Genomic DNA, 11,341 nt, shown 5'->3' on the forward strand with positions numbered 1-11,341 from the left:
TCAAGATTGATACCAGATTATAGTCTTCAAGTTCTGTGTATCAATGTCAGTCTTTGGCAACAGCATTTGCCATGTGACTGAACAGAGAGAAGACCAGCTTGGTCTCACAGCAAACCTGAAGCTTCTCAACTGAATTAGTGAAGTTCTTCAAGAAGATTGTAGAGGAGACTTATAAAACAAAAAAATACATTCACCAAAAAAAATTACTACAGTGATAGATGATACATTTTTTATTCCTTCTGCCAGCAATTCTATATTGCAATTAAGCATTATTTTCTCAAGTAATATAACACAATTCAAGTGATTCAGTGGCAACATTTTACTGCCATATAGTAAACAGTGTTGCAAACAGAATAACAACTAAAATATGCTTTATCTTGATAGTTTGAGGGGTTTTTTTTAGTGCCATCACAATATTCATCAACTGCACTGAGGACAGTAAAGCCTTAGAAGACACACACTGAGCACCACTATATCATTTAAAAAAGAAAATGAATAAAATTAAGTCAAAGAAAAACAAACCCCCCCACTTTTCCCTAGTCCATAAGCCAAGGAGGTGATTACATGCTCACAGCAGAGTGGCTGCATACAGGATAACATGGCAGGCATTATGTACTCCATAGCCAACCATGCAGTTTTGTAATTAATCTTGTGATAGTAATAACTGAGCCTTGTCAAGCTTCTCTCTTATGATCTATGGCCCTGACACCAAGCTTCAAGGAGAAATAATGACGCCTTTTTCAGAGACCACATCATTTTATTCTGATTGTTGTTTTGGCTACTCTGACAATAGGAAATTCAAAAGACAAGGAAAAGCAGGAAATCATTAGAAATGGATTTGTACAAAGAACAAAATCTCTTTTATATATATATATATATATAGACATGCATATTCCTTGATATGCAACCATGATATACATAGAAAGGAGAAATTCTTAGAAACACTGAATATGCTCATTGCAATGTGACAGCCATATTTCATAGTTGTAAATAAGCATATGTGGGAAGATGTGCAGTCAAATCTTCTGAGAGGGAAATCGGTTCAGGAGCCCTGATTAATTGGATTTTCTAAGTACAAGTGAATAGAATAGGATTTTAAAGTCCAGGAAAAATCAAGCTTTTCCATCTAATCAATGAGGAGGCACAACCCCCCTGAAAAGGGACTATCTAAGAAGAAGAAACATGAGGAGAAATAGGATATAAAAAGGAAAATGAGGAAAGAGAATGCAATATGTCAAAAAGCACAAGCTGGTTCTCTAAACCATACTGGACATACTGAATAAAACAATGAAATATGAGTGGCCTGCAAAGAAACAAATTATTAACAATACCATAATCAACACCACGTGGTGTCTCTTGACTTTTTTTCCAACACTTCCACTCCTTTCCATACCAAAATGACAAGTGCACAACTTCACAGTCAAAATCACAGCATAAATTTTTCTGTATTTTTAAGAAAACAGGGTGATTTCAACACTTAACATTTTAAACTTGTTTCATGAAAGCTCAAATTGAACAATTTCTGCCAACAAAAATCTTGAGAAGGTATTTGTAGCTTTCAGCCAATGAAATGAGATGGTTTTCAAGAAACCAAAAATCAATTTTGTTGATGAAACAAAGTAAAATTAATTGGCATTCTTCTGTCCCCCCCCATCCCCGCCTTCTCTTCATAGGCTGTGAAAAACCTAGTAATTTAGGCAAGAATAGCTGTAATCCGTTCTTTCTATCCATCATATTCTTTTAAGCCTCATAAATCAGGAACACAGTGAATTTACTTCAGTTTGTTACTGTTGCAAGTTTATTAAACACAGTTAACCTAGAAAAGAATTCACACAATTTTATAATCGTGCTGGTTTTGGCTGGGGTAGTTAATTTATTGCACAGTAGCTGGTTTGGATTCGGAAATGGGGTTAGCAATATAGAGACGTTTTTGTTATTGCTGAGCAGAGCTTACAGTGTCAAGGCCTTTCTGCTCCTCACCCAACCAGTGAGGAGGCTGGGGGTGCACAAGGAATTGGGAGGGACACAGGCAGGACAGCTGATCCCAACTGACCAAAGGGATATTCCAGACCACATCATGCTCAGCATGGGGAAAGAAGAAGAAAGGGGGGGACATTCAGAGTGATGGAGTTTGTCTTCCCAAGTCATCATTACGTGTGATGGAGCCCTGCTGTCCTGGGGATGGCTGAACACCTGCCTGCTCATGGGAATCGGTGAATGAATTCCTTGTTTGGTTTTGCTTGTTTCATGCAGCTTTTGCTTTCCCTTTTAAACTACCTTTATCTCCATCCACAAGTTTTCTCACTTCTACCCTTCTGATTCTTTTCACCATTCACGCGTGTGTGTGAGAGAGAGCGCACATGCAGCTGCGTGGTTGCCAGATGAGGTTAAACCACGACAAAAATGCATCTTGAATCACCTGGGATCCACTCCCTAGGCCACACCCTACATTCGTCTGTCAACTCACTTGTGATGATTTATTGGTTGCTGTTCAACCCACAAGCTGCATCACCCCACCAGGATCCAGGATCAGACTGCGCCTGCACTCCCAGATGAATTGGATGGCCTTTCGGCAGGATTTTTAGCACTTCCGCCTACCCCGAGCACCAATCCTCAGCAGCCGCCTCTGCAGTTCCCAGCCGCCGTGGTTCAGCACCCTGGCCAGCTCCGGGCGGCGGCGGGCCCCGCGCTGCAGCGCTGCCGCCCCGCTCCCGGCTGGGGCGGGCCCCGCGCTCCCCTGCCCGCACCGAGGGGAACTGCCCACCCACAGACATGCTTGCAGGGCTTCCCAGCAGCAAAATGCACTCCACTGCAAAGGGGATGAACCAGGAATTTCATTCATCTGAAAGGAAAGAAGTTCGCCAGAAGCCAATGTAATGTAAATACAATAGGAGATGTCACCTTGATGTCACTACGTACACTCCTTATGCATGAGTTCATCCCTTCAGTGTCCCCAGTATAAAAGCGTTGATATCGATCTCCAGCCTTGACACATCATGAGGGCTTTGCAGAAATTAATTCAGTGCACCCTCACAATGTGCTACCCCACCCCACCCCGGTGGAGCTCAGCTGGCAGCTACAGGACAAGGGCTCAAAGTCAGATGAGAGAGAGCCGCTGCTGGAGAAGGTTTCTCCATCCCAAGTTCAGGTGTAATATAAAAGACCTAGGATCTATCTGCTATGTGAACAACAGTCAGTCTTCAGAGCTGTCACTGTATATGTCAACTTTCAACAAGACTAAGTTCATAGACAACATCCAAAAAAAAAAAAAAAACCAGCTACAAAACCACCAAAACCACCCTTTTTGGTTTCCTTTTTTGTTTCCCCCCTCAGCACACAGTCAACTTCCTCACACTCTAGACAGATTATGAGACTTAGAACAACAACTTCTAAGTGACATTTTGATATTCGTGCTTCGAGAATAAGGAAACAGAGGACCAATCTGGTAAACATTTTGGGCACAATTCACATTACTTCCTAGGAAATGATTTGTCTGTCTTAGAATTGATCAGACTTCTCAACAACTTCTTAAGTTACTGTACATGTATCACCATAACAGAGCCCTCCTTGTCAGCAGAAAGCTTGTTAAAAAATAAGCGTATGTATTTTGTCCACAAGAAAGGATTTCGGTAATAGAGTTTTTAGAAAAGCAAGCACATGTATATTGCCTGGAGAGAGAAGGAGAGACACAAAACAAAATACTTTTCAAGATACTTAAGAATTTTCTGATAATTTCAGATTCAGTTTTAAGGTTACAGATTCCACAGTTTAATCTAAAGGGAAGAACATTCATCTTCTTCAGACAGTTTAGAAGTACCAACATCAACACGTATTATTTAAATATAACATATTTTCCAATACAGCTTTATTATAAAACAAAAAATTAAATATATTTCATTCTTGGGTCTTCTTCTGGATGTAATTAATTACTGAACTGACTGCTTGACCAGCATGTTCATGGAGGAATAAAGTTCCAGAGCAGCTTTCTATTTCTGGTCTGGACTTATTCTTTCCGCTCTGCTCATCATGTCTGTGCCTCCTCTGTACTTTTACAGTTGCAGTATCACATCTTACAGCAATCAATAGGTGGGAAATTAATTTCATGTTTTTCATTTCACACAAGACCTTGTCCTGAACTTTTTATTAAAAAAGCAAGTTAAAAAGTAAAAGAAACCTATTCCACTCTTAACCCAGTATTACAGTCAAGTTTTAGACTTACCTTATGTACACTTTTAGGGTTTTCAAGCCATGCATAGTACATTTCCTCCACATAATTGGAATTACTCCCACTCAGGAATGGCTCTGAGGTTCCTGATGAAACATACCGTTGGCCATGTAAAAATGCCCTTCTGGCTATATCCTGCTTTTCCAGAAGTTTAAAGCCATGCCTCCTCAGCGTAGCTGCAAACAACTTCAGATGACTCATGTTTGTTTATTAGGCAGACAATCCAAGTCTATTAATAAAATAAAACCAAAATTAATCAGAAAAAGAGCCAATGAATTGCAGATGCATTTCAGCCTCACAGAAAAACTGATGTTTCTGGCTACAGTGCTCTAGTACAGAGCTCAGGCCTAGGCATGAAGTTCCCTTCAGAGTTACAGTCACAGCAGTGGAGTAGCTGCTGATGGCCTTCCCCACATCAGTCAGCTCCTCTCACAGCTTCTGTAACTGCTGTCACCACCCTGCTCCCTGAAGCAATCACGATTTGTACCGCCAGCTCCTAAGCCTAGCTCCCTGGAACAAATGGGTCTGCTAATCATTGACCCCTCTGGAGCTCCTGGCAACCCTCTGCTGTCTCTGTTTAGAAAGCTGTGGCCTTTTACCCAGTCAGACTGGGGCGGGGTCAGCAAACAGTGTCAGCCACAGGTGCTGTGGATAACAAAAAGCCGCTACCTGCAATTTCTGCCACGAGTAATGGAGCTGACTAAACAATGAGAAGTGTTAGTTAAGTGTTCATATTGACATTAGCCTTCAACCAAACAGTGAAACACAGGGAAAAGGCTTGCTCTAATTTGTTTTCCTAACTAGCAACATTTATCTTGTGCTTCCAATGATCTCTTACGAGCTTTGTAACAAGGACAGCAGATTCCCTGCAATTTTGAATTGAGAAATTCAATTTTCCAATTCAATTTCCCACAATGGGAAGAACAATAAGGGTTGAATCTTCTGAATGCTGAACACCATCAGCTCCAGTGCTAGCAAAAGAAAGCAGAGCTTACCTTCAAAATAAAAAAGAACAAATGCACCTTACAATTAGTCCTGAAATAATATAATCTTAATGCTGAAGTTGCTAAAACCGCAAAGAAAGAGGAATAATGTGAAAAGAAATTATTAGTTTCATTTTCACTTTAAAAGTATTTAGAATGCTACAATAACATGAAGGATGAGGTATTAATTTAGAAAAAGTAAAATTCAGATTTAACTCCCAGGTGTATCTCTTTTGTTTAGCTGTCCATCTAGAGAAATAATTTATTTGATCCAAGGTAAAACTCAACGTTTTTTGCTGCTTGGTGTGACTGAACAATTGCTAAAAACAAAAGTACTGAGCTGCCAAATCAACTTTTAATTGTTTTTAAAAACAACACTGTCATTTTGAGTCATAAAACAAATTTTAATGTTACCTATTACATGTTAAGATTTCTTTATTTCTAATTCAAAAATAGATACCATAAAAAATGTCATGAACATTTTCTGTATATAATTCCCATTACTTTCTCATTGTTTTTCCTCTTACAGCCTCCTTTCAAGAAACAAAACATGTGGTTATAAAATGCCTAATTCTGAGGGGTAGGAATAGCTATGTTTTTCATCATCCAATTTAAAAGTTGATATTGATTAAAAAAAAAAAAAGAAAAGAAAAAGGGCTCCTACTAAATAAAACAGTATTATTGCTTGTTCTTCTCTGGCATCACATTTTTAGCTCAACATGTATTTTAAACGCTGATGACTAGATCAGTTTCTTAGTCACTACCCTTAACTGTATCATCCCAGCAGTGAACTCTCCTTGATCATACCAGATTCCCTTGTCTCCTTTTTCAAGACTTCTATATCCTTTTCACTCTCATCCAGCAAACCCAACCCAAAGCTCCTAAGAGCAGCTGCTCTCATCCACTTACTGGATGTTCTAAACAAGCACTTGTCCACATTCTCCATGTGCCTGGACACATGGAGAGTATTCTGCCAAGGCTGCATCACTGAAACTAGCACACAGTCCTCATTTAAACCTATGAACTCCTCAAAACCACACACTCTACTCTCTCCACCTGGCATTTGCAGCAAATTGGAAACAGTTGGGCTACTGGTATGCTGAATCCTTATTCATCAGTGTTATTTCCTACCTACATATATTCCCTTGTCATTTTCCACTTCACGGATACAAAGCTTATTAGAACATGTGTGTCAACACCCCATCTCTGACCAGGGCTCCCTGGCAACTGGAGGAACACAACCACCATCAGCACCATTTCAGAAGCAGATTAAGTGCTGGAAGAGCTCAGTGACTGCAAGAGCACTGACAGAGCTCATACACTGTCTGCATATATAATTCTCTGTAAGATTTAACAGCAAGTATGCACGATGTTATTTTGCAAAACTGGGTGAGTTTTCAACATGTTATAACAGTAAGAACAGAGAGGTCACCATGGCACTTACAACTTTATGTCTGCGCCCATTCTGATAGAAATTATTATTCCACCTACCTTACTGCATGAAAATCTCACCCTCTGCCACAAAACCTTTGCACACATACACTCATTCCTAAGGGATTACCTACTCTCACTTAAAGTACTTTGTAAAGACTTGGGAGAGAAGGGAATGAGAAGAATGTTTTTCTTAGTTTATCATACTGCAGTAGCAAGCTTCTTAAGTACAGGTAATTTTACATTTTTTCTTCATAATATGTCTGCCTGAAGAATGTGTAGTTCTTTCTTCTACAAGTTAGTAAAGAACACATAACAGAATAACAAAAATTTGTCAGGGAGATTGGAAAATGGATGCAAATGACATAATATATAACAGAAAGAGAGAGCTTGTAAGTGGTACCAGTCACTTCCCTCCAGCTCCATTTGAATTTCAAAATGGGGTCAGAGCCATACTCCAAGTAGTAACTACTGAATATGCAATCTACAGAAGCATATAGGAGCTGTGTCACTCCAGCCAGATTCCAGTTACAGATTAATATGACTCAAAAAAACTGACTTCTTCCTAGTTCTTCCTTCTGCACACATCGCTCTTCAGCACAGATGTCAGCTGTCAGCAGCTAAACAAACCAGAGACCACCAGCGTGATCATAGACCATCCCAGCCCACTCAGCCTTGAGACTGTCAGTCAGAAATCAGCACCCAGGACAGCAGGCAGGAGTCAGGAAGAGTTAGAACTGTTCCACTTCACTATGTTTCCTAAACCAACCCTGAAATGAAAACAGTGATTGGAAAGGCATCAAGCTGAGCTAAGAGCAACCTTAAGGATAGTATTAATTAAATCTCTACCGGAGGTCAAAAATAAGAAAGAAGCAGTGAACCACAAGAATAACCTGATATTTAACGCACCACAGCACCCTCCAAATGGTGGAAGGAAATGAAAGGCCTAAGCAGCTGAAAATTTTTGCAGCTATTCTGTCTCAAGCGACAACCTAGCTTTCACCTTGGCCCTTCCAACTCTAGAAGTGCCCTAATGTCACGGACAGTCTTGGGACTTATTCTACCCAGGTTTCTAGAGGGTGACAGAAGCATATGGAAAAGACAGCAGACACTTCTAATAACAAAGTTTTTATCCAGCTTTTTTCAAAATCACTTTTATTATAAATACGTTGCACATATGAATCGATATCCTCCTGGTATTGTCAGTATCCTTACTGAGTTTCTTAACACATGGGAAGCCCTGCCAATGTTAACAAATATTCTTCATGCTCTGCAGAAGTGGTCGTTAAAAAGCCTGGCCCATATTTCACAAAAATAGTCCTTCATCCACTATCATGGCCATTTTCTCCTATACTCCCCACACAGCTTAAAGTTCTTTTTCAGACTGAATAATTCAAATAAAACAAGGCTGACAGTGAAAAAAAGAAGTGGATGAAGATGATAAAGTTCCTCCAAAAGATTATCATAGATAATTTAAATTAGAGATGCAGGGAATATCCTTATTAAATAAGGCTACTTCAGGGATACCTCCATGCACTAAATGTTTCTTTTCCCCCAGCACAGATGTGACACGCTGTATAGGGAATCCTAATTCTCCACCCATAAAGTTGGCCTGCAGGAGGTTTTTGAGCGGCGCATTGGCCTCAAGGCGCACACCGCGAGTCCTGGGCACTGGAGGCACCTCGGTGCAATAAAACTTAACGGATTTATTACCCTACCCTCGAAGAAACGCCTTCAGCGGGTTCCAGAGGGATACCACCACCACAGACTCCAGGCTACCAACGCGTTGTAAAAGAGCAGAGGGGAGGATCTGGGAAGGTCGGGTTTGTTCTCCGGCCCCTCCCCGTGGCGCCAGGACGCGGTGCCCTGGTCACCCTGGCCACCGGGGGCCGGAGCCTGCCAGGCTGTCAAGGCGCTCCCAGCTGCGACAGGGCTGAGGCATCACCGGAGCCCGGGCCAGGAGGGGCCGTCCCCGCTCACCCCACGCTCCGGGGCCCGGCCCAGCCCGGCCTGCGGCACGACCCCCCTCAGCCGCACGACGAGAGGCCCCGCCGCGCCGGGGGCCTGCGCGGGGGACGGGCCGTGCACCGCGGCCAGGCCCGGCCTAGCTCCGCCGCCCCCCGCCCCTCACCGGCGCGGACAGACCTGCGGGGGCGCGGGAGCTCCGGCGCATCCGCGGAGTGCGGCAGGGAGGGCGCGGAGGGGAGGGAAGGGAAGGGAAGGAGCGCCGGGAGCGTCGGGAGCGGCGGGGCGGGGGCCGCACCTGCATCACGTGAGGCGCGCGCTGAGGTCACGGCGGGGCGGAGCCGCGGGCGCTGCACCGGCACCACCGCCCCGGGCACGCCCGGGACCCGCCCCCGCCCCGAGACACGCCCGGGGACAGCCCGGGGGCCCGCCCCCGCCCCGAGACAAGGGACACGCCCGGGGACCCGCCCCCGCCCCGAGACACGCCCGGGGACAGCCCGGGGGCCCGCCCCCGCCCCGAGACACGGGACACGCCCGGGGGCCCGCCCCCGCCCCTCGGGACACGCCCGGGGACCCGCCCCCGCCCCGAGACACGCCCGGGGACCCGCCCCTCGGGACAAGAGACACACCCCGGGACCCGCCCCCGCCCCGAGACACGGCCGGAGACACGCCCCCGCCCCTCGAGACAAGGGACATGCCCGAGGACGCGCCCCCGCCCCGAGACACAGGACACGCCCGGGGACACGCCCCCGCCCCTCGGCACAAGGGACACACCCCTCGGGACAAGGGACACACCCCTCGGGACACGCCCCGCCCCTCGGGGCACGGGACACACCCCTCGGGACAAGGGACACACTCCTCGGGACACGCCCCGCCCCTCGGGACACACCCCTCGGGACAAGGGACACACCTCTCGGGACACGCCCACGCCCCTCGGGAAGCGCCCACACGCCGGACACGCCCCCGGCTCCTCAGAGCCCGCGGCCCCGGAGCCATTGGGGGTCCGGTGAGCGCGTTTCGGTGCTCCCGGCCCACAGCTCTCATCAAACGTGTAAATACGGGCGAGAGCACCGCGCCGGTGAGCACCCGTGACAGGGAACGCCTAAGGAAACCCATCCCGTGGATGAGTTGCTCGCACCGCTCCTGTGCAGGAGTGACGGGCAGTTTCACAAGGGACATACAAAGTGTCCCAAGGACACATGCGTTTGCTCTCCAAAATTTGTATAGAAAGTAGACTGAGCGTAGTAGACCTTGACAAAATTATAGCACGTGTATGTGAGCAATTTTTCAGAGTGAGTTATTGTCCCAACTTATATGACCAAATATTAAGTGCAAGACAATAGAATTTCAAGTGTTCCTTTGCTGGTAGAATTCTTATTTACCTCTTTCAAGTTTTCTTTTCTCCTGGTTGCCTTCAAATTACATGTCTGTCCATTTTCTTTCATAAATCAGAAATGACGTATTTTTTATTTCCCTGCTCTATTTAATAAAGTTACAACCAAGATCAAATGCCTATATATATGGTAAAATTGGTATTTCAGACAACTATTGACACCATCACACACATTCCAATGTTTGGTAACTTTCTGGGTAAATAATAAGATTGATGGGAAAATTGGGCACACCTTCAAAGCAAGGAAAAGACAAAGCTATAATTTGTTTTGTGCTAAGGATATAGTGCAAAAATCAGTTTATCAGGGTCAGGTGAGCAGAAATGGAAAGTAAAAACCATAGGAAGGAACACAACAGGCTTCATCTAGCATTTTGTTACCTAACGGTCACTCAGATTTTCTTGAGGCTTACTGGTTGATACAATTGTTGATTAGGGTAAAATTAATTTCTTCAAGATGAAAAAACCCTTAATCCTCACATAAATACATCAAAAACCTTATTATCATCTCAGCAGTTTTCCTAGCAGCTGTGCACCTTCAGGAGACCGATAAATACTGCAGAGCAAGGGTGTGAATGATGTGTTCATGTTTTTGTGATACAGTGTTTAGTGCAGGGAACAGATGGAGCAGGGATGGGGCACAGGGAACCCCCCAGGATGGCCCATCCCTCACTCAGTGCTCCCAGGGAGGGTGGCCCAGCACCCCCGCAGAGGGAAATGGGTGCTGAACTGGTACCTGCAGCTGAACAGATGCTACTTGAGCCTTCTGGCAAGTGGTGAAACATTGTTAGATGCTGCAACTACTAATTGAGTCTTAACCTTATTATGAGCAGACAGAAGCCATCTTTAGAGCAATCACGTTATGCTGACTGAACATAAATTCAATTAAAAATTATAGTGAGGACAAGCAGACCTCCCCTCCACTTTATAGAGAAACCCACATGTCAAATCTGACTGTGAATACCATTGCAGGGTAAATTAAATATGCTTGGATAGACACAAAGATATTACAGTACATTTCAAGCGCTTATGTTGTTCCCAGAAGCCTTTGCCCAGTTTCACATTTATGGGTTTGGCTTTTTTCTTTTCCCTTTTTTTTTTTTTTTTCTTAAATTCTTCACACAATGGGATCTGTGTGCTTGTAACAGCAAGATTCTGGTTTATTGTGATTTGGAGCAGCTCCCAAATTCTCCAGTATTTATTGTGACTGGGTTGTCCCACCAGCCTGCCCCAGCAGCTTTTGGTGTGCTGAGCTATTGCCATACTGCTGCTGGCTTCTGGTGTCACTTTGTCACCAGTCCGCACCCCGGAGCAGCACCTTCTTACCACTCATCCATTTGCTCCCCA

At 44.6% G+C, this 11,341-nt stretch overlaps 1 protein-coding gene across 3 annotated transcripts in view; it reads right to left on the reverse strand.

Annotated features, from left to right (window-relative positions):
• Positions 1–8,922, reverse strand: part of OGDHL (oxoglutarate dehydrogenase like) — a 50,718-nt gene extending 41,796 nt beyond the window's left edge. Inside the window, exons 1-2 of one of the 3 annotated variants that reach the window (XM_032116438.1) lie at positions 8,903–8,922; positions 4,220–4,454 (exon numbers count right to left, since the gene is read on the reverse strand). In XM_032116438.1, the coding sequence (XP_031972329.1) occupies positions 4,220–4,426 (207 nt within the window). In that variant the 5' untranslated portion in view covers positions 4,427–4,454; positions 8,903–8,922. The other 2 variants (XM_032116436.1, XM_032116437.1) reach the window with 2 other exon arrangements.
• Positions 8,923–11,341: the final 2,419 nt, after the last annotated feature.

Source organism: Corvus moneduloides, chromosome 8 (assembly GCF_009650955.1).
Source record: "Corvus moneduloides isolate bCorMon1 chromosome 8, bCorMon1.pri, whole genome shotgun sequence".
Lineage (NCBI taxonomy): Eukaryota > Metazoa > Chordata > Aves > Passeriformes > Corvidae > Corvus > Corvus moneduloides.